We start from the raw sequence: 26,878 nt of genomic DNA, 5'->3' as shown, positions 1-26,878 counted from the left end.
TGGGGTGGACTTTTTTTTTTCTTGCTTCAAGGGAACAATATTATTACATCTTCTTCTTCCTCCTCCTCCTCCTCCTCCTCTTCTCCTCCTCCTCCTCCTCCTCCTCCTCCTTCCCTCCTCCTCCTCCTCCTCCTCCTCTTCCTCCCCTCCTCCTCCTCCATTGCTTTTGGTCTCAAACTCCTCCAAATCATGAAATTGATCTTCACTGACACTTCCATCTGTGTTAGAGCATCACTTGGGAAGAGAAGAGTCCCAGATTTGCTGGGGAATCACATATTTCTTACCGCTAGACATGCTGAAAAAGGACAACTGAAATGGCATTCCCACAATGCACCACTGGCTCCCCGATTTTTTTTATATGGTGCACACTGACCATGGAGACCCATTCTCTCACATGTGGGCCTACCAGCTTTCTCCTGCTTGATTTGAAGCTGCTAGAATTTATGCGTATAAATACGTCAGAAACATTGGCTCGTAAGACGTATTTATACGTCGGAAACAGTCAAAGGGTTAAGGGTTAAAAGAAAGGTCCGCTGACATAATTATTCCTAGGTCTTTTACGTGTTCCTTACGTTCTATTTGGTGACCCTCTTGAGTTTTGTATATAGTGTTCCTTTTGAGTTCTTCATTCTTTCCATATCTAAACTGCTAGAACTTATCACCATTGAACATCATGTTGTTCTCCACTGTCCACTGGAAAACCCTGTTTATGTCTTCCTGTACTTTTTCAGTGTCCTCTAGACCATACTGACTTTCATCCTTATTTTAGTGTCATCTGCAAATGATACAAAAGTGTGCCGGGTGTTTTTGTCTGTCTGCCATGAGGATGAGAAACATAGACAAAAACACCCGGCACACCTTTGTATCATCCTTTGCAGATGACACTAAAATAAGCATGAAAGTCAGTATGGTAGAGGACACTGAAAAAGTACAGGTACACAATAAAATCACTAAGTGTCTCTACTCGATGCCATATAATAATCTCTTGGGCGGATTAAATGTCATCTATTACGTTAATATAGACACTTCCATTAATCCAACTATGATATTTTTTCCATAATTATGTAATAAACATGCTACATAACATATAAACATGATACATACACCCACAATATAATAATTGACATAAATATGAGATTTGTTTACCAAGCGGTTTGTAGAAGTGTCGGAAGAATTATGTTTTCCCTAGTCAAACACAAGTTACTTAACTGTAGAAAAATATTCCTTTTGTATGCCTTCACTCTATCTATAACTATTCACGACCCTTGTGGGTTTAGCGCTTCTTTATAATAATAATAATAATATTCACTTTAAAAATGGTGTGTTGCATGAGAATGGGAGTGTTGCTGTTTATTCTGTACTAACTTGTCAGAGCATCGTTCCTTCTAAAAATGTTACGTGAGAATGGAAGCATTGGGTTTTATTTACAGTGGACCCCCGCATAACGATATTAATCCGTTCATGAGAGCTCATTGTTATGCAAAATAATCGTTATGCGATGAATTTTCCCCATAAGAAATAATGGAAATCAAATTAATCCGTGCAAGACACCCAAAAGTATGAAAAAAAAATTTTACCACATGAAATATACATTTTCCTACACACAAAGAGAAGGATACATGCACAATAGTAGAGTAGTACATGCACAGTATATATTGTGCATGTACTACTCTACTAAATGAAGAATAAATGACACTTACCTTTATTGAAGATGCAGCAATGACTGATGAGACACTGTGTCCTGGGAGTGCCTTTTCCTCCTGAGTACTGTAGGTCCTGTTTGGCATTTTCTTCCAGAACAGGCCTTATCACACTGTGTATGCCACTACGATTCTTAAATCTCTCAAACCAACCTTTGCTGGCTTTAAATTCACCAATATGAGCACTAGTTCCAGGCGTTTTTCCCTGTTCACCTGGGTGTTAGTCGACTGGTGTGGGTTGCATCCTGGGAGACAAGATTAAGGACCCCAATGGAAATAAGTTAGACAGTCTTCAATGACACACTTTTTTGGGTTATCCTGGGTGGCTAACCCTCTGGGGTTAATTGTTTCTTGGTATTCTCAATAAGCCACACCAACAACGGTGCTACAGCAGCAGCAGCAGCAGCTGACAGTGCTACAGCAGCAGCAGACAATGCTGCAGCAGCAGCAGGTGACGGTGGTACAGCAGCAGCAGCAGCAGCTGACAGTGCTACAGCAGCAGCAGCAGACAGTGCTACAGCAGCAGCAGCAGACAGTGCTACAGCAGCAGCAGCAGCAGCTGACAGTGCAGCAGCAGCAGCTGACAGTGCAGCAGCAGCAGCAACTGACAGTGCTACAGCAGTAGCAGACGATGCTACAGCAGCAGCAGACAATGCTACAGCAGCAGCAGACGGTACTACAGCAGCAGCAGCACACGGTACTACAGCAGCAGCAGCAGACGGTACTACAGCAGCAGCTGACGGTGGTACAGCAGCAGCAGCAGCAGCTGACAGTGCTACAGCAGCAGCAGACGATGCTACAGCAGCAGCAGACGATGCTACAGCAGCAGCAGATGGTACTACAGCAGCAGCAGCAGCAGACGATGCTACAGCAGCAGCAGACAGTACTACAGCAGCAGCAGACGGTACTAAAGCAGCAGCAGCAGCTGACAGTGCTACAGCAGCAGCAGCTGACAGTGCTACAGCAGCAGCAGCAGCTGACAGTGCTACAGCAGCAGCAGCAGCTGACAGTGCTACAGCAGCAGCAGCATCAGCAGTTGACCATGGTACTACAGTATTTCGATAATATTTCTCACCCTTTTTACCACAGGGTTGGCACTAGAAGCTTTCTTGGGGCCCATGGTTACTTATTTGGCAGATAAAATCACCAAAAACACTGTAATAATATGAAATGTTACGATTGTATGCTTGGATGTTACCGCGGAGGCTGGCTTGTAAACAATGCCACCGGCGGAACATGTGAGGCTGGCTCAGGCCGCACATTAGACGCGTCTCGGACGAACAGCGTTGAGCGGGTTTTTTAGCGGTATGCGAGGCAAAATCTTAGCGATAAAATGTATCGGTATGTGGATTTAACGTTATGTAAGGCCAACGGTATGCGGGGGTCCACTGTATTCTACTGTACCACTGTGGAGATAACTTGTACACAATGTAAGGTGTTTGTATGAACATGCATAAACCATAACCAGACACTTCGTCCGTTTGTTTACATAGTACTCTGTGTGGGTGGGATGACCAGGCAGGCTACCCTACCGCCCACACCTGACTTTATACAAATACAGTGGTCCCTCGTTTTTTGTAATTAATCCGTTCCAGAGAGTGTGACTATTATCGAAATTGACGAGCTGCGAAACCATTTTCCCCATAAGAAATAATGTAAATCCAATTAATCCGTTCCAGACACCCAGAAGTAACAAAAAAAAAAAAAAAAAATTTTTTTTTTACCTTAATATAGATAGATTTACATGCACAAAAGAATGAACATTCAACATGACATTTACCTTTATTGAAGGCTGTTGTTGATGGATGGAAGACAGGGAGGAGGGGAGAGGGATGAGAGGTTATTGTTTGGACTCTAGGTGCCAACTCCTTATCAGGGGTAACTTCCCTAGCTTAATTATAAATTTACATGCAGAAAAGAATGACAAATAAATGTAAATCACTAATAAAATGTATAAATGAACATTTATCATCACACTTACCTTTACCGAAGACTTGTTGGTGTATGGCAGAGGGAGGTGGAGGCGAGTTTATTGTTGGAGAATATGACACTCTCAACTCTACGACTTATTTATCTATCACAATTCAACTAATATGACATAATAAACAATATTAATAACATGGAAACATGACATATACTCTAGAATGAATAAAATAAGTCATTATGTATGTCACGACTGGTGCTGTGTTGTTGTTGTTGGGTGTATATGGGCCACTGAGAGCATAAGGTGAAGGCTGCAGCCGAGATGGCAGTGTTTTCTGTAGCCCTATATAACTCCAACAACATTGGAGGAGTTAGTAGAATTGCTGATTCTACTAACTCCTCCTACAAACTTTTTCTTGAATTATATTGTGTTTCTCACATTCTTTACCAAAGGGCTGGCACTAGAAGCTTTCTTTGGTGGCTTATTTAGCAGTTGCTAGCACTAAAACGAATGGAATATTATGAAATGTATCATATGAACTCGTGGGATACATTGGCACACTAGCTAAGAATGGAGTGTGGGGTTGCTCGAGGCGTGCGTACGCATCTGGGACGAATGACTATTTGCAAGTCAAACGACGATTCGGAAGTCAATGTTTTGACAAAAAAAAGTTATCATTTTCAAAAATTACGACTTTCAGTGCTTGCAAAAAGCGAGGAACCACTGTAAATACTTTTTACCTCTCACCCTATATTAAGATTATGAATATTTTAAGGTAAGCAGTGAGTGTACTGGATAAATATTTTATCACTCCAGGGCACTTTAAGCGTCATAGTATGTTATGTGTGGGTGGGGTGGCCAGGAGGGCTACCATACCTACCCATACCTGACTTCTTACAACATATACTACAGGTACACCATCACAAATCCGGCATCATTGGGACCTGTAGTGTACTGGATTACCGAGTTTGCCGGATTACAGAGTGGTTAGGTTAGAATACACTTAATAAAATTAATCAACTTGACTTACACAAGAAAGTTCACTGAACATCGGCAAAAATTGAAAATTTCCGCTACTTTGAGCTCAATTTCAAGGTACTTTTCATCATGAAACCAATCAAAATCATATCTATTTCTGTAATATATTTTCCCTTCTATTAAATGAGACCAAATAACGAGAATACAACCATAAAAACCATACGAGAATATACCACAAAGAGGCGGCTAATGGCTGAGAAGTGAACTCCCTTATTTATCATCCAATTTTTTTCATTTTTGGTGTAGGTTAAGAAGCATCTTTCCATCATACAATGCCCAAGTTTCAATAAGATAGCCCAACAAACAACTGAGAAAAAAAAATATTTACCAAAAATCATATACAGCAAGCCCAAGCCAGGTACTGGAAATAAGTCATTTTGTCTGACTTTTTTGAGTTATCATAGGTTCTCTATACATACGCTGCTATGCATGATAATCTATGTAACTGCATTTGTGTATGCCTGAGTAAACTAACTTTTTTGTCGACTGAGTACAAGAAACTGCCCATTCACCTATTTCAACTACCCAATAAAGTGGTCAGAAATTGGAATTTGGCCAATTTCACACACATTTCAACAGACGCCAATTTCAAAATAGGGTCCAGAATAAACAATGCAGACATTCCTGGCACTAAAGTAACATTTTCTCTGTTCATTAGTCACAGCTCCAGGCCCCTCTTTCCCTCCTGCTTACCATTTGGAATTTTTATTCATGCAAAAAATAGAAGATTTACTGTTATTATGCAGACTACTGCATTATTATAATAATTGTATAAGTAATGTTAATCCAGTCTTGGCTGCGTACTGGAATTTGGACTGGCAGGCGCACATGTATTAGATGGTGACGTCATTTGTTTACTCTTGAACATGGGCAAAAATCAAATATTTCCTCCACTTTGAGCTCAATTTCAAGGTACTTTTCGTCGTGAAAGCAAGAAAGAAAAACTTTCACCATCATTCACTCCATCACTGTCTTGCCAGAAGGGTGCTTTACACTACAGTTTTTAAACTGCAACATTAACACCCCTCCTTCAGAGTGCAGGCACTGTACTTCCCATCTCCAGGACTCAAGTCTGGCCTGCCGGTTTCCCTGAACCCCTTCATAAAGTAACATTTATGAAGGCGTTCAGGGAAACCGGCAGGCCGGACTCGAGTCCTGGAGATGGGAAGTGCAGTGCCTGCACTCTGAAGGAGGGGTGTTAATGTTGCAGTTTAAAAACTGTAGTGTAAAGCACCCTTCTGGCAAGACAGTGATGGAGTGAATGATGGTGAAAGTTTTTCTTTTTCGGGCCACCCTGCCTTAGTGGGAATCGGCCAGTGTGATAATAAAAAAAATAATAAATCTTCCATTCTATCAAATTGTTGGTCGAGTGTCCACTGTATAGTACTTCACTGGTACTACAGTACCAACCCCATGCTAATGGGACAGATGGATGTGGAGGAAGAAAAAAAAAAAGTCATTGAATGAGCCAAGATGGCTTACAAGCAATCTTGAAATGACTGTGCTATGCATATTACAGCATCATAAATTTCAAATCACTGGTGTAAAAGCAGAAACTGCAAAATTTCTGAATTTGATGTAATATCAAATTAACACACACGATTAACATTTGAGCATGGCCTAAAACCATGCTAAAACAGCCTGCACATCAAGTACTATATTAATTTTTATTATACAGTAGAAAAAATATTGAATGATACTGCAATTTAAACTATACTTGTATAATAAAATATCTAGAAAATTATTTTTTCTGCATAGAATAATATTGCTCCTACCTTTAATTCCTCTTCCATTTCTGAAAGTTTACGCTCCAAGGCTCGTTTTTCCCGTTTATCTGCTTCAGCCATTGCGAGGCGTGTGTTACACTGAAGGAAAAAGGGCTTGGTTAAAAAAAATTTTGTGCCACAAGTTACACTATCAATTACAGTAAAAATTACAATTTCAAAATGTAATGAAGGTACTGTATATAAAAAAATTCTGACAAGTGACCAATACATGTATAGTAAAACTATAACTGTACCATCCATAAAAGATAAAATAAAGATAAAAAGAATTTGAAGACAAATCTTTAATGTGTCCTTAGTATAGGTGGAAAATGCTAAACAAACTGTGAACAGCACATTGAGAAATAAAAAGAGTGTAATTGTCCCTACAAATTCACAACCTTCCTTATTAACAGGTTTTGTTTATCCAGTTTTCACCAACTGGCAACCAGTGAAAAGATTTTATGATTTTTTTTTTTTTTGGCTGAATGGCTTTCCCATGTCCAAATCTTTATTTATTTATTTATTATTAATTTGGACATGATACATAGATGTACAAAGAAATACAGTGGTTAAGTGTAACATGCCAAAGCCCCTTGTATGCAGAGCATTATGGGCGGGGTTAAAATTAACTTAAGATTAACTAAGCAATGATATATTCAGTGGTAAAAATTATAGTAAACAAATAACAAGCAAGCACAAATGAGAATTTCAAAGCCAGGTCATGTGGTCATTTGCTGAGTTGCTGTGCATTCAATAAAATGGAGTATTCTATTACGTAATGTAATTAAAAAAAAAAAAAAAAAACTGATAGGGTCACAGGTTATACATTTATGAGATACAGTTATTCAGTATTTATTTAGTTGTGGGTGAGTAAGTGATTTTTAAGAAGAGACTTGAATTTATACAGTGTTTCTTTTATATTCACAGGTAATGAATTCCAGATTTTTGGGCCTTTATGTGCACTGAGTTTTTGCATAGTGTGAGATGGACACGAGGAACATCAAAGAGTGATCTGTGCCTTGTGTTATGGTCATGTGTTCTGTTGAGGTTGGTAAGGAAACGTTTGAGGGGAGGGTTTCTTTATTCTGGTCATTATCCCTAATTAATGTCAACATTAACCAGAGTAGTTTGATATATGTATTACAAAAAAGTTAACCCAATTCCAAGACAAAATTTGTTATGCAAACTTTCTAGTTTCAAGGAAAGTCTATGAATATAATCTCTTTGGAAATCAGTAGGATGACTATACTGGTAGAATATATCATAGTACTTTAACACTCATATCTAACAGTTTTTTCTGTGCATGTACAAGCATGCACATGTCTACGTGCAAGCATGCGCGCGCGCGCGCACACACACACAAAATGAGGACTCATGTTCTGACACTAAGTTACCTGGGTACCTGCCTATTTTAGTCTACCTAGTGATGATAATTTTTAACAAGTACAGCCTCTCCTCACTTACCGACATACTCGTTTACCGACAACTCGGAGTTACAATGGGCTCTCCGACAAGTCAGTATTGTATACTGTACGAGAACTTGGGTGACGGAAAAGGGCGGTACAGTGTCTCAGCGTCAAGCATCTCAATCTCCTCCTTACAGCCACTCAGTACACTAGCTATTAAAGTCTCCAAGACTACATATTTGTACAAATTTGTACTTGATTGTGCACCCCATAGTACAGTAGGGCCCCACTTACACAGCAGGTTAGGTTCCAGGCTACCGCCATACAGTGGAACACCCTTTTTTTCCACTTATAAATGAATATAAGGAGGTAGTAGGTTGGAAGACAGCAACCGCCCAGGGAGGTACTACCGTCCTGCCAAGTGAGTGTAAAACGAAAGCCTGTAATTGTTTTACATGATGGTAGGATTGCTGGTGTCCTTTTTTCTGTCTCATAAACATGCAAGATTTCAGGTATGTCTTGCTACTGCTACTTACACTTAGATCACACTGCACATACATGTACAAGCATATATATACACACCCCTCTGGGTCTTCTTCTATTTTCTTTCTAGTTCTTGTTCTTGTTTATTTCCTCTTATCTCCATGGGGAAGTGGAACAGAATTCTTCCTCCACAAGCCATGCGTGTTGTAAGAGGTGACTAAAATGCCGGGAGCAAGGGGCTAGTAACCCCTTCTCCTGTATATATTACTAAATGTAAAAGGAGAAACTTTAGTTTTTCCTTTTGGGCCACCCCACCTTGGTGGGATATGACCGGTGTGTTGAAAGAAAGAAAGAAATGAATATAAATACTAGATAACAAGTTTACACTAACTTATATTACTAACACATGTAGAACCCAGAATGACCCAAGAATACCAACAGTGATACCAAAAACTCGAGAAATTGACAATCAAAGTGAAGACTGCCCTTCAAACCCAAAGCACAGCCCCACTGCCAGATGAACACTTACTCGAAGCTCTGACCAAATTTAGCTTCTCCATCTTAACATAAGAACATAAAAAGAAGGAACACTGCAACAGGCCTACTGACCCATGCAGAGCAGGTCCATGTAACACCCCCCTCTCTTCCCTGGGATTAGCCCAATGACCCACCCAGTCTGGTCACCCCCACTCAAGGAAGGAGCACAGCACCAGACCCAGCAGCACAAGCTAGTCAGGTCCAACTCACACCCACTCGTGTATTTATCTAACCTATTTTTAAAGCTACACAATGTTTTAGCCTCAATAACTGTACTCGGGAGTTTGTTCCACTCATTCACAACTCTATTACCAAACCAGTGCTTTCTTATATCCTTCCTGAATCTGATTTTTTCCAACTTGAAACCATTGCTGCAAGTCCTGTCTTGGCTGGAAATTTTCAGCACACTATTTACATCCCCTTTATTTATTCCTGTTTTCCATTTATACACCTTGATCATATCCCCCCTAATTCTACGCGTTTCGAGAGAGTGCAGATTCAGGGCCCTCAGTCTATCCTCATAGGGAAGATTTCTGATTCATGGGATGATCTTTGTCATCCTCCTCTGTACATTTTCCAGAGCATTTATATCCATTCTGTAATATGGTGACCAGAACTGAGCAACATAGTCTAAATGAAGTCTAACCAAGGATATATAGAGCTGAAGAACAACCTGAGGACTTCTATTGTTTATACATCTAGATATGAAGCCAAGAATTCTGTTAGCTTTATTGCAAACACTAATACACTGTTGTCTTGGTTTTAGATTACTGCTAACCAGAACTCCTAAATCCTTTTCGCAATCAGTAGTATTAGGATCTACATTATTTAGTTTATATGTCGCATGGTTATTTTCCTGTCCAACATTTAGAACTTTGCATTTGTCTATACATGTATTAAACTGCATCTGCCACCTCTCCGACCATTGCATCAGTCTATTCAAATCATCCTGTACTACTATGAGACCAAACCACAGAAGAAGCAACAAAAAAGAACAGCAAGGAAGCACCTAGAAATCAACTATTCCACTTGACGACCCAGCAGGGCGCTGGTGCCCCGTCCACCCCCTCACCATCACCCAACCCGACGCATCAACAACAACACCAAACATGCCCCACTCCCCTTCACACTCCTCTACCTTCATAGGATTCAACCCATCTGATACTCTCCCAGATATGAACAATGACCCTGACACTCTTAAGTCATACATCACTACCCTAACTGTGGATAATATGAATCTTCGTACAACACTAACGAAACATGAATCTAAGTTAGCCCACCTTGAAAGCAAGATCCTCAGCCTTGAACAACAGTTAACGTCAGATGGAATGACTGATTTTGGCAAGAACTTCCAAACAGTCATAGCCAGCCACACAGAACAGATAACATCCCTAAACACAAAGGTTGAAGATGCGGTCAAGGACTGGAAGATCAACATGGATACCCAGTTAAACGAATATTTTGCATACCAAGATGATAAAACCGAGCAAGTTGTCTGACTCTGTAATAATTAGCAGTTCACTCTTTCCTAGTGAAATAAACCATACCAACTGCAAAAATACTAGTCTTCAGATCATAAAAGACTACCTACAGGTTATAGTGCCAGTGTCAGATACTATAAAAGAAATGCAGTTACTAGGGAACCAAGGTAGAAAACAAAGTGTTATGTTTAGATTTCACACACGAGACATGAAAAAAGATCTAATAAGTGCATCTATTAAAGCTAAAAAAGATGTGTACGTAAACCAGTGTCTCACAAGAAAACATCAGACCCTCCTGAGAATGACAAAATTCACCAGTGCTTCACACAGGATGGAAAAATTCTAGTAAGGAAAACAAATGTAGGCCGTGTGTACACTATCACAAATGAAAATGAACTATCCAGCCTCCTTCGAGATGCAAATCTTACAGTCTGACTAAAATCAGTGACCAAATCTTTATACTACTACATTAGTGTATGTTATTCCATTATTGTGCTAGTCCCTGTACTATCACTTCCCTGATAGTATCTACTACCTCATTGTCTCATGGTCCTCACACCATTGATTGTGTTGCAGATGTTGCAAGTATATGGAATAGGTGGCAAGTTACTAAATGCTGTAAAGAGTTTTTATGAGGATAGTGAGGCTCAGGTTAGGGTGTGTAGAAGAGAGGGAGACTACTTCCCGGTAAACGTAGGTCTTAGACAGGGATGTGTAATGTCACCATAACTTAATTTTGTGTTATCATTTCAGAAATTGCCTTGTACAATCATTTACTAGTTACATAACTATTATGCCTCGCAGCCTGCCTTCCTAACCACCAAATGCAGGCCACTACCCTTTATAGTGTTTACATTTATTGCTCTACTTGTATTTTTAAACTCCAAATTTTACTATTTTAATAAAATATAATTAATAATAAAATACAATTAATCACTCTGGGGCGCTTTCAATGTCATACGTACAGCAGGGCCCCACTTTACAGCATTTCACTTTACAGTTCCACTAATATGGACATTTCAAATTACGACCATAAGTGTCTATACGGCTCCTCCCACCTGACTTTATAATACGGTCACCGCGCCCCACCTGGTTTGTTTACATTCTTCGTGAGCTCTGTAAGCACCATGTCTCTCCATTATGTCTGCAAACTCCAAAATTTCAAGTGTTTTTAAAAGTTTTCATATTTTATATATACTCTGATAATTATACTTATGTATACTTGTACCTAAATAAACTTACACACTGTGCTGGCGTGCAGGTACACATTAAAATCGGTAAGGGTGTCTTATGTCTCAAGATGCCATATTAGTAATGATAATAATACTCAATAATAATCACCGAGTCTCATTAAATGTCGTATATTACGTTAATATACACATTTTCATTAATCCATCTATGATATTTTTTTCAAAATTACATAATTAACACGATACATAACATATAAAGATGATAAATACACCCCACAGTAGAATAAATTAACATAAATATGAGATGTGGTAGCCAGACAACTTGTACGAGTGACAGCAAGAGTAACTTTTTCTCTAGTCCAACATCAGAGAAAATGTGTTACTGGGGGTAACTGTAGAAAAGTATTCCTTTCATATGCCTTCACTCAGAGCGTGTTACATGAGAATGGGAGTGTTCCTCTTTATTTATTCTACTGTACCAACATAGAGACAACTTGTACACAAACCAGACGTGTTCACCTGGTTTGTTTATAAAACTCGTGTACACCTGGTTTGTTTACATAACTCCGCACCTGTCCTCTCTCGTACTCATTCTCTCTCTCATTTATTCGTCTTATCTCGTTTACTTACCTTACATTAAGACTACAAATATTTTAAGGTAAGTAATGAGTGAACTGTACAGTGGACCCTCAGGTAACAATTTTAATCCATTCCAGTGCTTGTCCTTAACCGATTGTATCGTTAGCCAAATTAACTTTCCCCATAAGAAATAATGGAAATCCAATTAATCCGTTCCAGACAGCCAAAAGTATTAAAAAATAATTTTTTTACATGAAATATACATTTCCCTACACAGAAAATAATGAGACATGAAGAATAAATACATAAATAAATACTAAAATGACACTTACCTTTACTGAAGAGTACTGATGAGTGATAAGAACATAAGAACATAAGAAAGGAGGAACACTGCAGGAGGCCTGTTGGCCCATACTAGGCAGGTCCTTTACAATTCATCCCACTAACAAAACATTTGCCCAACCCAATTTTCAATGCCACCCAAGAAATAAGCTCTGATGTGAAAGTCCCACTCAAATCCAACCCCTCCCACTCATGTACTTATCCAACCTAGATTTGAAACTACCCAAAGTCCCAGCCTCAATAACCCAACTAGGTAGACTGTTCCACTCATCAACTACCCTATTTCCAAACCAATACTTTCCTATGTCCTTTCTAAATCTAAACTTACCTAATTTAAATCCATTAGTGCGGGTTCTCTCTTGGAGAGACATCCTCAAGACCCTATTAATATCCCCTTTATTAATACCTATCTTCCACTTATACACTTCGATCAGGTCTCCCCTCATTCTTCGTCTAACAAGTGAATGTAACTTAAGAGTCTTCAATCTTTCTTCATAAGGAAGTTTTCTAATGCTATGTATTAATTTAGTCATCCTACGCTGAATGTTTTCTAACGAATTTATGTCCATTTTGTAATACGGAGACCAGAACTGAGCTGCATAATCTAGGTGAGGACTTACTAATGATGTATAAAGCTGCAGTATAACCTCTGGACTTCTGTTGCTTACACTTCTTGATATAAATCCCAGTAATCTATTTGCCTTATTACGTACGCTTAGGCATTGCTGTCTTGGTTTAAGGTTGCTGCTCACCATAACCCCCAAGTCCTTTTCGCAATCTGTATGGCTAAGTTCTACATCATTTAACTTATATGTACTAGGGTTATGGGCACTCCCAAGCTTCAGAACCTTGCATTTATCTACATTGAACTGCATCTGCCACTTTTCTGACCAAGAATAGAGTTTGTTTAAATCCTCCTGAAGTTCCATAACATCTACGTTTGAATCAATTATCCTACCTATCTTTGTGTCATCGGCGAATTTGCTCATATCACTAGTAATTCCCTCATCAAGATCATTGATATATATTATAAACAACAACGGGCCCAAGACTGATCCCTGTGGAACGCCACTTGTTACAGATCCCCACTCGGATTTGTGATGAGACACTTTTTCTTGAACACTGGGATTTTCAGAGTGATAAATGAGTAAAGGCTTCACTTTGCTATCCCCACTAGCATTACAACAAAACATGAGAGTTAGCCTGTCTTTCATAGGCTTGTGTCCTGGGAATGCCTTTTCCTCCTGAGTAATGTAGGTCCTGTTTGGCATTTTCTTCCAGAAGAGGCCTGTTTCGACACAATTGAACACTTATTGGGGTTGGAATTTTTCAGTTTTGCCATGCTTTATCACACTGTGTATGCCTCTATGATTCTTAAATCCCTCAAACCAACCTTTGCTGGCTTTAAATTCACAATGAATTAATTGTGAAATGTTTGGATGAGCACGCAGGGTAATGTTCACTCTAAGATAAACAAGCAGCCAGACTGACTCGATACACCCGCGCGGGGAGGGGCGCAGGTGTGGGCAGGTCTGGTACACGGGACGAAACATGGCACAGTGCGAAACTCGGGACAAAATTTAGCTGAAAAAACTGTTCTAAACTTGAAGTGTACAATACTCAGGGTGGGCGAAACTCAGGGTTCCACTGTATAACATAAAAGCATGATAAAGATGCCCAAATTAATAAAAACTGATATCATGTAGAGGTATTGAAGGGTGGAGGGCTAGGAGGGATAAAAAAGAAAAAAAAAAAAAAGTGACCACGACCATAACAGAAAATGTTATGCGCCTGAAGGGTAACTATAGAAAAATCACGCTTACCCTATGCAAAGACTGAAAAAAAAATGCGATTTTCTCTCTCTCTCTCTCTATATATATATATATATATATATATATATATATATCTATATATATCTATATATATCTATATATATCTATATATATCTATATATATCTATATATATCTATATATATCTATATCTATATATATCTATATATCTATATATCTATATATATATATATATATACATATATATATCTATATATATATATATATAAGCAAGCAAGCAATCAGCTATGCACAATTCCTGGAATATCTCGGAAGCAAGTCACTGACCTATTTTATGTTGTATTACTGTTAATAATAAACAGATTGAAAGGAATTTCACAGCAAACATAAAACTGAATGTTTTAATTTTGGGTGGTGATACTTTTGAAGTGTCAGTAAGGGGCGATTCCTCGATTAGTGACAAAATTGTTTACCGATGGGGTCTTAGGCCCCTAATTCCATCATTAACCCTTTGACTGTCGAGGTCGTACATACACGTCTTACGAGGTACCGTGTTTGATGTATACAGTGGACCCCCGGTTAACGATTTTAATCCGTGCAAGAGGGCTCATCGTTATGCGAAATAATCGTTATGCGAATGAATTTTCCCCATAAGAAATAATGGAAATAAAATTAATCCGTGCAAGACGCCCAAAAGTATGAAAAAAATTTTTTTTTACCACATGAAATGTTAATTTTAATACACACAAACTGAAAAAGGCATGCACAATTAAATGACACTTACTTTTATTGAAGATCTGGTGATGATTGATGGGATGGGAGGAGGGGAGAGAGTGTGTTAGTGTTTAGAAGGGGAATCCCCTTCCATTAGGACTTGAGGTAGTAAGTCCTTTTCTGGGGTTACTTCCCTTCTTCTTTTAATGCCACTAGGGCCAGCTTCAGAGTCACTGGACTTCTTTCGCACAAGATATCTGTCCATAGTGGCCTGTACCTCTCGTTCCTTTATGACTTGCCTAAAGTGTTTCACAACATTGTCAGTGTAATAATCACCAGCACGGCTTGCAATAGCTGTGTGAGGGTGATTTTCATCCATGAAGGTTTGCACTTCAAGCCACTTTGCACAGATTTCCTTAATCTTTGAAGTAGGCAACTTCTTCAATTTCTCTCTTCCCTCCTCCGAAGCAATTTCCTCAGGTGTGGCCTCTTGCTGTTGAAGTTGATCTAGCAGCTCATCAGTGGTTAGTTCTTCATTGTCCTCCTCCACCAACTCTTCCACATCCTCCCCACTAACCTCCAACCCCAAGGACTTTCCCAATGCCACAATGGATTCCTCAACTGGCACAGGATTCTCAGGGTTAGCCTCAAACCCTTCAAAATCCCTTTTGTCTACACATTCTGGCCACAGTTTCTTCCAAGCAGAGTTCAAGGTCCTCTTTGTCACTTCCTCCCAAGCCTTACCTATAAGGTTTACACAATTGAGGATATTAAAGTGATCTCTCCAAAACTCTCTTAGAGTCAGTTGAGTTTCTGAGGTCATTACAAAGCACCTTTCAAACAGAGCTTTTGTGTACAGTTTCTTGAAGTTGGAAATAACCTGCTGGTCCATGGGCTGCAGGAGAGGAGTGGTATTAGGAGGCAAAAACTTCACCTTAATGAAGCTCATGTCCCCATAAAGTCGCTCTGCCACGTCTGTAGGATGACCGGGGGCATTGTCTAACACCAGGAGGCACTTAAGTTCTAATTTCTTTTCAGTTAGGTAATTTTTCACATTGGGGGCAAATGCATGGTGTAACCAGTTATAGAAAAATTCCCTAGTGACCCATGCCTTACTGTTTGCCCTCCACAGCACACACAAATTATCCTTGAGGACATTCTTTTGCCTGAACGCTCTGGGAGTTTCAGAGTGATACACTAATAAAGGCTTCACTTTGCAATCACCAGTAGCATTGGCACACATCAACAAAGTAAGCCTGTCTTTCATAGGCTTATGTCCTGGGAGTGCCTTTTCCTCCTGAGTAATGTAGGTCCTGCTTGGCATTTTCTTCCAGAACAGGCCTGTTTCATCACAATTAAACACTTGTTCAGGTTTCAGTCCTTCAGTTTCTATGTACTCCTTGAATTCCTGCACATATTTTTCAGCCGCTTTGTGGTCCGAACTGGCAGCCTCACCATGCCTTATCACACTATGGATGCCACTACGCTTCTTAAATCTCTCAAACCAACCTTTGCTGGCCTTAAATTCACTCACATCATCACTAGTTGCAGGCATTTTTTTAATTAAATCGTCATGCAACTTCCTAGCCTTTTCACATATGATCGCTTGAGAGACGCTATCTCCTGCTATCTGTTTTTCATTTATCCACACCAATAAGAGTCTCTCAACATCTTCCATCAATTGCGATCTTTGTTTCGAAAACACAGTTGAACCTTTGGCAAGAACAGCTTCCTTGATTGTCTTTCTAGTGCCCACAATAGTAGCGATGGTTGATTGGGGTTTCTTGTACAGCTTGACTAGGTCGGCTATACGCACTCCACTTTCATACTTATCAATTATCTCTTTCTTCATCTCTATAGTAATTCTTACCCTTTGAGGTGTAGGGTTGGCACTAGAAGCTTTCTTGGGGCCCATGGTCACTTATTTTCCAGAAACAGCACCGAAAATACTGTAATAATACGAAATATTCCGAGTGTATGCTTGGATGTTACCGCGGAGGCTGGCTGGTAAACAATGGGACGGAGCGGCACATGTGAGGCTGGCTGAGGGCACATTGGACGCGTCTCGGACGAAAATCGGTATGCGGGTTTTTAATCGGTATGCGGGGCAAAAATTTTGCGATAAAAGTAATCGTTATGCGGAAAAATCGCTATGCGATGCCATCGTTATGCGGGGGTCCACTGTATATACTCAAATTCTAGCGGCTTCAAATCAAGCAGGAGAAAGCTGGTAGGCCCACATGTGAGAGAATGGGTCTGTGTGGTCAGTGTGCACCATATAAAAAAAATCCTGGAGCATGCAGTGCATAATGAGAAAAGGAAAAAAAACTCCGACCGTTTTTTTTTTTAATTAAAATGCCGATTTTGTGGTCTATTTTCATATAGCATTTATGGTTGTATTCTCGTTTTCTTGGTCTCATTTGATAGAATGGAAAACATATTATAGAAATAGAGGTGATTTTGATTGATTTTACTATAAAAAGAACCTGGAAATGGAGCTCAAAGTAGGGGAAATGTTTGATTTTTGACGATGTTCAAAAGTAAACAAATGATGTCATTGTCCAATAAATGTCCAACTAGCCATTCTAATATGCAGTCATGAATGGGTTGATGTTATTTATACAATTATTACAGTATTGCAGTAGTCTGCATAACAGTAAATCTTCTATTTTTTGTCTGAATAAAAATTCAAAATAGAAAGCAAGAGTAATATCAGAGGGGCTTGGAGATGTGACTGATGAACAAAGAAAATGTTATTTTAGAGCCAGGAATGTCTGCATTGTTCATTTTGGACCTTATTTTGAAATTGTCATATTTTTTAATTTTCATGAAATTGACCAAATTGCAAATTTCTGACCACATTATTGGGTAGTTGAAATCGGTAAATTGGCAGTCTCTTGTACTCAATTGATAGAAAAATGGATTTCTAAAAAAATAGTTATGAGTTTGGTCGACTGGAACAATGGAATTAGCCGAAAATAGGGCTCAAAGTGGGCAAAACTGCCAATTTGTAAATATCGCCGAGGTCGCTAACTTTGCAAGAACGTAATTCCGCCAGTTTTCCATCAAATTTCATGTTTTTGGTGTCATTACAATCAGGAAAATATTCTCTATCATTTCACAAGAATTTTTTTTTTTTTTTTTTTTTTGAAATTTTGCGACACCAGGAGACACTTCAGGATTGGGGGTTGCGACAGTCAAGGGGTTAAGTGAGGAGAGGCTGTACTGTAACAAATACAGAATATAACTGCTAGGTCTGTTGTTAATAGTTTCATAACCCTCATAGCTGTGAACGGTATATGTATATAATTCATATGCACATTAACACATGACTTCAACAATTATTTCAGAAATAAATAAGGGTTATTTTAATCCTTTGACTGTCGCAAGCCCCTTTCTGAAACTGTCATTCTATGTCGAAAAAATTTTTTTGGAAATTTTTTTTTTTTATTATGAAATGATAGAGAATCTTTTCCTGGTGGTAATGACACCAAAAGCATGAAATTTGATCGAAAACTTATGGAATTACGCTCCCACGAAGTTAGCGGTCTTGGCAATAAATATGCATCGGCAATTTCGCTGACTTAGAGCCCTATTTTCGGTCAATTCCATTGTTCCAGTTGACCAAGCTCATAGCTATGTCTTTAGAACTCCATTTTTTCTATCAATTGAGTACAAGAAACCGCCCATTTACCGATTTCAACTACCTAATAAAGTGGTCAGAAATTGGCAATTTGGCCAATTTCACACAAATTAAAAAAGATGCTTATTTCAATATAGGGTCCAGAATAAACAAGGCAGACATCCTTGGCACTAAAATAACATATCCTCTGTTCATTAATCACCTCTCTAGGGCCCTCTTACATTACTCTTGCTTTCAATTATGATTTTTTATTCACACAAAAAATAGAAGATTTACTGTTATGTAGACTACTGCATTATTGTAAATATGGTGTAAATATCAGAGCACTAGCGAAAGAATATTAGACTCCCCAGTTGAAGTGTATTGGACGTGTGGTGTGATTTGCTTAATCTTGAACATTGGTAAAAATCAAACATTTCCACTATTTTGAGCTCAATTTCAAGGTTGTTTTCATTGTGAAACTAATCAAAATCATCTCTATTTCTGTAATATGTTTACCATTCTATCAATTGAGACCAAGAAAACGAGAATACAACCATAAATTCTATATGAAAATACACCTCAAAGTTGGTGTTTTAACCCTTTCATGGTTTCTGACATACTAGTATGGCTTACGCGCCAAGGTTATTGATGTACTAGTACGCACAAATTCCAGCGCCTTCAAATCTCGCGGGAAAAGGCTGGTAGGCCTAGATGTGAGAGAATGGGTGTGTGTGGTCGGTGTGCGCGGTAGGAAAAAAATCTGGGACCCAGTGGCGCATTGTGGGAACGCCATTTTAGCAGACCTTGTTCACCATGCCTAGTGGTAAGAGGTTCCTCACTCCTCAGCAAATTGGGACACTTTTGTTCCCCAGTGACAGTTCTAATACAGATGGAAGTGCCAGTGAAGGTGAGTTTCAAGGTTTTGGTGAGGTTGTGACCGAAACTAATGACCACAATACCGGTAATAGTGAGGAAAACCCAGACGACCCTCAGCCTTCCACCTCTGCTGCTGGGCTGTCTTGTTCACGTTCAGTTCTACCAGAATCAAAGAGGAAACTCCTATTTTCCCAAATCCCGGACTCAGATGTGAGCATTGGTGATGATAGCGATATTGAATATGAACTACAAGCTCTTGAAAACAGTTCCAGTAGTGATAGTGAAGTGGAATATTCTCCAGTGAAGCATCAGTATATACAACGATGTATGCACTCTGGTAGTGTGCCATATGCTATTCCAAGGGGAAGGAGTACATCTCAGAGTGCATCCCGTGGCTGTACAACAGGAACAGTGAAAATGATGATGATAGTGTTGCAATTGGGATGGAAAATGTGCATGGTGGTGGTAGTGGTGGTGCCGGCTGTGAGGCACCAGCATGATGCCACCCACGCCGCTGCCTCAGCTGATCTACAACAAAGGCCACCATCCCCCACCCACCCACCACACCAGCCTCCACAACCACAAACTCCACAACCAAAAACTCCACAACCACAACCACAACCACCTGTCCATGTCCAGTACCCACCAGCAGACTGCACCTGGGATTGGCAGGAAGCTGCCAATTTTGTTCCAAATCCCCACCAGTTTGACGAAAGCCAAAGTGGAATATGGCCATCTTGTACACTGGGGAACAATGCCAGTGAACTGGAATGTTTCAAGTTATTCTTTGACGAACCCTTGATGGAAATTATTGTCAGGGAAAGCAACAGATACTACGAGTACACCATGGCAAACACAATACTTTCACCAAAATTACGTCTACACCAGTGGAAGGAGACAACTGTGGCTGAGATGTATCTTTTCTTTGCCACAATAATGCTTATCTAGGTAGTAGGTTGGTAGACAGCAACCGCCTAGGGAGGTACTACCATCCTGCCAAGTGAGTGTAAAACGAAAGCCTGTAATTGTTTTACATGATGGTAGGATTGCTGGTGTCTTTTTATTCTGTCTCATACACATGCATGATTTCAGGTACGTCTTGCTAGTTCTCTTTACACTTAGGTCACACTTCACATATATGTACCAGCATATATACACGCACCCCTCTTGGTTTTCTTCTATTTTCTTTCTAGTTCTTGTTCTTGTTTATTTCCTCTTACCTCCATGGGGAAGTGGAACAGAATTCTTCCTCCGTAAGCCATGCGTGTTGTAAGAGGCGACTAAAATGCCAGGAGCAAGGGGCTAGTAACCCCTTCTCCTGTATATATTACTAAATGTAAAAGGAGAAACTTTCGTTTTTCCTTTCAGGCCACCCCGCCTCGGTGGGATACAGCCAGTGTGTTGAAAGAAAGAATAATAATAATAATGCATAATACGTATGTAATAATTCAGATAGCTTCTGCTAGTTTGCACAGCTAGTAAGCAGTAAACATGTTTACATCCCTGTGGGGGCAGTTCTCTCATGCTTGTTTGCATTTTTTTAGTCATTTAGCCAAATTTCTTTTTTCTAACCATGGGTCCTACTGATCTACTGCAGTTAGCCTCAAAAATACAGTACTCTGTTTTCTCTTACATTAAGAACATGAGAAGATACTAGAGTCAAATTGGGACAAAAATGGCCGACGCTTCTGCCACTGCCACTTCCTCTGCCACCATATTATGGCCTATTTTATTCAATCTAGAGTATATATCATGTTTCTGTGCTAATTATATTGTTTATTATGTCACATTAGATGAATTATGATACGTAAATAAGCCGTACAGTTGATAATAGCGTCATATTCAAGTATTTTTTCTGGTCTCTCCAGAGTGCAGGAACGAATTAATGGCTTTTCAGTTAATTTAAAAGAGGAAAATTAATTTGATATGCGAGTATATCGAGTTACAAGCTAGCTCCTGGAACGGATTAAACTCATAAGTCAAGGTTCCACTGTATTTACTGACAAAATAGTATCACTAGCTTTCATTACAAATACTACTATAACATTATAAAAACTTTCCTGGGAATCAGAAACTTAAAATTTAGATTCCACATTGAAATAGCAATAAATAATTTTGATCAAGTCGTCTTAGTTTGACTTCCAATTTATGCCTATTTCATGTTAGTTTAAAAAACATGTATGTTGCTCTCTAATAATGGGAAAAATTATGTCCATAGGACTAGCTTACAATGAACTTAAGAAATATTCAACACTGCTCAATTATGTACATCAATGCATTTAATTACATAACAGAAAACATTTGGGGTACTGCATTTTGAAGAATTTTTTATTTTTGAGAGCAAACAAGTATTTTCTAGATTTATGAGATATTTTCTGATCCAAAAAAGAATTACCAATGGAGTTTCCCCAGACAAATATGAAGACTTATGTTTAAATATGAGTAAAGTCAAAGAGTTTTCAAAATAAAGCTGATAATTCGGAGCAATGCAGTTTAATGTAGTGTAATTACTTTGATTTATTAAAATTAACTATGAATAAGTTATTAGAACTCAAAAGAGAATGAGAGTCAGATATACTCTGAAATGTTTACAATATATTATCAGGCAGAGACATGTCAGAAATATACAAAATAAGTGTCTAATACAGTGGACCCCCGCATAACGATCACCTCCGAATGCGACCAATTATGTAAGTGTATTTACGTAAGTGCGTTTGTACGTGTATGTTTGGGGGTCTGAAATGGACTAATCTACTTCACAATATTCCTTATGGGAACAAATTCGGTCAGTACTGGCACCTGAACATACTTCTGGAGTGAAAAAATATCGTTAACCGGGGGTCCACTGTATGTGGTTAAATGACTGGCTAGTTTAAGTAAAAATTAACAAGAAAAAGAAAATAAGACTTGGAAATTTTATGCACAACAGGGCACTATACTAGAAAAACCTACCAAAGAAAAATAAATGTACAGCGATACCTCGGTATACGTCCTTAATCTGTTCCAGGACCTTGGACTTATACCAAACGAATTTTCCCATAAGAAATGTTGAGAAAACCATTAATCTGTTCCCATGAAAAAAATCCTATTGGCATATTATACATTGATGGGGTTGTATAAAATAATTTAAATGTTGCTTAATAGTAAAATACATATATAAATACAAAAGAATTAGATGAAATAAATGCAAATTTAACCTCACTTTACTTTGCTGAAAAGAGTCGAGTGCCTACTAGGATATTGCTGAGAAGGGAGAAGGAAATGTTATTGTTTGGAAGAAGAGTCCCCTTCTCTTTTCTCTCTCTCTTCCCTATTTGGACCTCGTTGAAGCTCACCAGGTTTGGCTTTTACAAAAAATCTGTCCCAAGAACTTTGATTCTGTCTTCTCCTTAGGATGTTTCAGAAATGTGACATTGTCTGGTCATTCCAGACAATGCTATTAAGGCTTGTTTGGACTTTGCTGGGGTGGTACTTCTCTGCAAAGTTTTTGACATCCATCCATTTGGCAAAGATTTCCTTGATTAATTAAGTAGGGACTTGATTTATCTGCTCTTCCAAGCCTGAAGAGAGTGCATCCATCTCAAGTTCCTGTAGCTCCTCAGTGGTCAGCTCTTCCCTGTGCCCCTCCACTAACTCCTCCACATCACCATCACTCACATCCAGACCCATGGACCTGCCCAGAGAGAGAATATCCTCCACTATAGACACAGTCTCTAAGTCCCTTTCAGCCACTGCTTCTGGCCACAAATTCCTCCAAGCAGAGTTCATTGTTCTGTATGAAACTTCCTGCCAAGCTTGTCAATGAGAGCTATGCAAAGATCAGCATGCATCAGTTTTGCCTTTTCATAAATCACTGCCTCTGATACGCTATCGCTGGCACACTTTTTCTGTTATTCAGATCAAAAGCAATTTTTGAACATGCTCTAATGTCCCTAATCTTTGTTTGGTACTCGATTTCACCCCCTTCGCAGCATTAGCTGATTTAATAACATCTTTGTTTTTCACAATTGTAGATACCATTGTTCTCGGCATATGGTATGCAGCAGCCAAGTCCCGGATACGCATGCCACCTTCACACTTTTCAACAATCTCTCTTTTTCACCTCCATAGTGATCCTAAACATTTTCTTCATTGCTTGGCTTTTCTCATTAACTTTCTTAAAATTCATGGTTAATGAATTTACTAAAAATTTATACGAAAAAAAAAAAAAAAAACACAATGTGAAAATTCACAGTTACAGCACGGGTTGTTCACCGAATGGTAGCAAAGGGCGTACTGATGCTAGTGGGCAGGTGTGGCTTCATCTCGAGAGAGAGGTAAACAAGGGTAGAATGCGGTGTCGTGACTCATTTTGACCCATAAAAGTTCTAGCACGTGAGTCGTATTCCAAACAAAGGTCGTATACCAAGCAAAAATTTTTGCATCCAAACAGGACGTATACCAAATTGGATTTATTCCAAAGCGGACATATACATCTACCATCTGACTTACGACCTGCTCGACTTACGACCACTCGACTTATGACCGTGTTTTTTATGCCAAATTTCTTGGAAATAAACAACTATTTGTGTTGTACACAGTGTTAATCCTAAACCTTACAGTATAAAATACAGTACTAACAACATAAAAAGTAAAGTAAAACATGAAATACCAAAATAAAACAATAAAATAAAGTCATTACAAAAATGTTTTGTTGATATTCAGTAGTAAAGTTCGACTTATGACCATTTCGACTTACGACTGGTTTCTTGGAACCAAACTCGGTCATAAGTCAGATGGTAGGTGTACTGAGGTACTGCTGTATAATGAAAATAAATTGAACCTCAGACATATCAAAGAGAAAAGGCTCTAGTTTAGAAGGTAGTCACTCTAAGATAAAGATGTGTGAGATATTTATGAGGTTTAGTGTGTTTATTGATGTAAAAAGAAGTGAATACAGTAGACCCCCAGATTATGTAATTAATCCGTTCCAGAGAGAGTGACTTATCCCGAATCTGACTTACTTCAAATTAATTTTCTCCATAAGAAATAATGGAAATCCAATGAACCTGTTCCAGACATCCAAAAGTATTAAACAAAATCATTTTTCTACATGAAATATACATTTCTCTACACTGAAAGCAATAAGACATGCAGAGTAAAACATTACTAAAATGACACCTTTATTGAAGACTTAGTGATAAATGATGAGATAGGATGAGGGGAGAGGATGGAGGTGTACTATTGTTTGGAAGGGGAATCCCCTTCCATAAAGACTTCAGGTATCAAATCCTTTTCCAGGGTTACTTCCCTTCTTTGTTTTTTAATGCCACTAGGACCAGCTTGAGAGTCACTGGATTTCCCTAAAATGGGACACAACACTCATTGTAGATGTTGCCAGCACAGCCTGCAACAGCTGTGTCAGGGTGATGTTCATCCATAAATGTTTGCACATAAGAAAGCAGGAACACTGCAGCAGGCCTGTTGACCCATACTAAGCAGGTCCTTCACAAACCATCCCACTAACAGAATAGTATTTGCCCAACCCAATTTTTAATGCTTCCCAAGGAATAAGCTTTGATATTTCTATTCACTCATGTGCAAGTCCCAATTGGTTGTGTGGGGAAGTACCCTGGCTGGTGTACATAAGAAAGCAGGAACACTGCAGCAGACCTGTTGGCCCATACTACCACCCTCTATTAGCATCAAAACCACTACCAACATCACTACCACCCTCTACCACCACCACTTTCCTATTTGTCTACAAACTTTTTCTTGAATTCTATAGTTTTTCTCACATTCTTTACCAAAGGGCTGGCACTAGAACCTTTCTGTGGGCTCATGGTGGCTTATTTAGTAGTTACAAGCGCTAAAAAAGAATGGGATAATACGAAATGTATCGTATGAATGCGTGGGATCATCCTCACTGGCTGGTAAACAATGGCACTGGCTGTACATGGAGTGTCGGGTGGCTCAGGCTGTAAGGACACGTTCGGGACAAATGACTTACACCGAGTTCAGTGACGTTCACCAAGTCAATATTTTGATGTAAAAGCATTACTTATTCTGAATATTACTTATTCCGATGACTTAATCCGGGGGTCCACTGTGCTATTGTGTTAAAAGAAGAGTGTGTTTTACAAGACAGTCTGATATGAAAATTAGAATAATACCAATTGCAGTTTAGAGCTGGACCAGTGATATCCTGGGAAGAAGTTGGTAAGGAAGTTCATAAAGTTTTGCAAGAGTTTCTTGAAAGTCAACACAAAAAAGAGAAAGACTAAGATTACGGAGAAATATAAGGTATGGACATGTGAACATCAGACTGGAAGGAAGGTGCACTCAGGATGTGAATGTATTTAGATGCAAATAAGCAAACAAATGTACAAATACAAACACTTTGTAATAAACCTCTCCTGTAAGAGTGTTTTCTCATATTACAGTGGTCCCTCGCTTTTCGTAGTTCTCGGCAATCGTAAATTTTGCCAATCATAGGGGTATTTTCATATAAACATGGACTCGCTTTTCATAGGTTGACTCACGAATAGTAGTTCGTCCGGGACGCGTACGCACGGTGTGAGCCGGTGAGGCCTCCCTACCCAGCCAGTCTGGCATTGTTTACCAGTGAGTGAAGGTCCCCTCAAGTGCTCCTATGAAATATTTCATAATATTCCACTCATTTTAGTGCTTGCAAGTACTAAATAAGCTACCTTGGCTCCAAAGAAAGCTCCTAGTGCCAAGCCTGTGGTAAAGAAGGTGAGAAATATGTACAGTGACAAAGTCTTGGGCCATTTTAGGGAAGTGTTAAAGAGACGCCAGAAACAGAGCTCTCTCCACAGTTACTTTGCGAGACAGGACTAGAGTGACTCTCAAGGTGGTCCTAGTGGCATTAAGAAACAGAGAAGAGAAGCAACCCCAGAGAAGCAATTGGTACCTGAGGTGTTGCTGGAAGGGGATTCCCCTTCCAAACTGTAAACAATCCACTTTCTCTCCTCCTCCAGTCTCCCATACACTAAGAAGAATCTCCAATAAAGGTAAGTGTTATGCTGTTAATGTTTCATTCATCATTTCCCACTGTATTATTTATGTACTACATGTATATTTCATGTAAAAAAAATTTTTTGTTTTAATACTTCTGGGTGTCAGGAACGGATTAATTGTATTTACATTATTTCTTATGGGGAAAATTGATTCGTAAATCGTAAATTTCGTTTATAGTAGCTCCTCCAGGAACGGATTAATTATGAAAAACGAGGGACCACTGTACTAAGCTTTTTATATGGCATTTTCATTACAAACACCAACATAACTAACCTTTTTGTTGTTGAGATCGATAGTTTCTCTGGCTTGCCGTAGTTCATTCTCTGTACCTCTTAGGCGCTCATGAACTCTGAAATTCTCTTCCAACTGCTCTTCATATAGCTGCAAATACATGAATTTTGTAATA

The 26,878-nt window shown here is 39.0% G+C and overlaps 1 protein-coding gene across 11 annotated transcripts in view; it reads right to left on the bottom strand.

Moving 5' to 3' along the window:
• The window catches only part of Mbs (Myosin binding subunit), a 582,822-nt gene that overhangs the window by 12,624 nt on the left and 543,320 nt on the right, over positions 1–26,878 (bottom strand). For all 11 annotated transcript variants that reach the window (XM_070094697.1, XM_070094699.1, XM_070094698.1 and 8 more), the window contains 2 exons: positions 26,746–26,853; positions 6,438–6,527 (listed from right to left, as the gene is read on the bottom strand). In XM_070094697.1, the coding sequence (XP_069950798.1) occupies positions 6,438–6,527; positions 26,746–26,853 (198 nt within the window). The remainder of the gene's footprint in view (positions 1–6,437; positions 6,528–26,745; positions 26,854–26,878) is intronic.

The sequence above is a fragment of the Cherax quadricarinatus genome, chromosome 47 (assembly GCF_038502225.1).
Source record: "Cherax quadricarinatus isolate ZL_2023a chromosome 47, ASM3850222v1, whole genome shotgun sequence".
Lineage (NCBI taxonomy): Eukaryota > Metazoa > Arthropoda > Malacostraca > Decapoda > Parastacidae > Cherax > Cherax quadricarinatus.
This window is presented reverse-complemented; position numbering and strand designations above follow the sequence as displayed.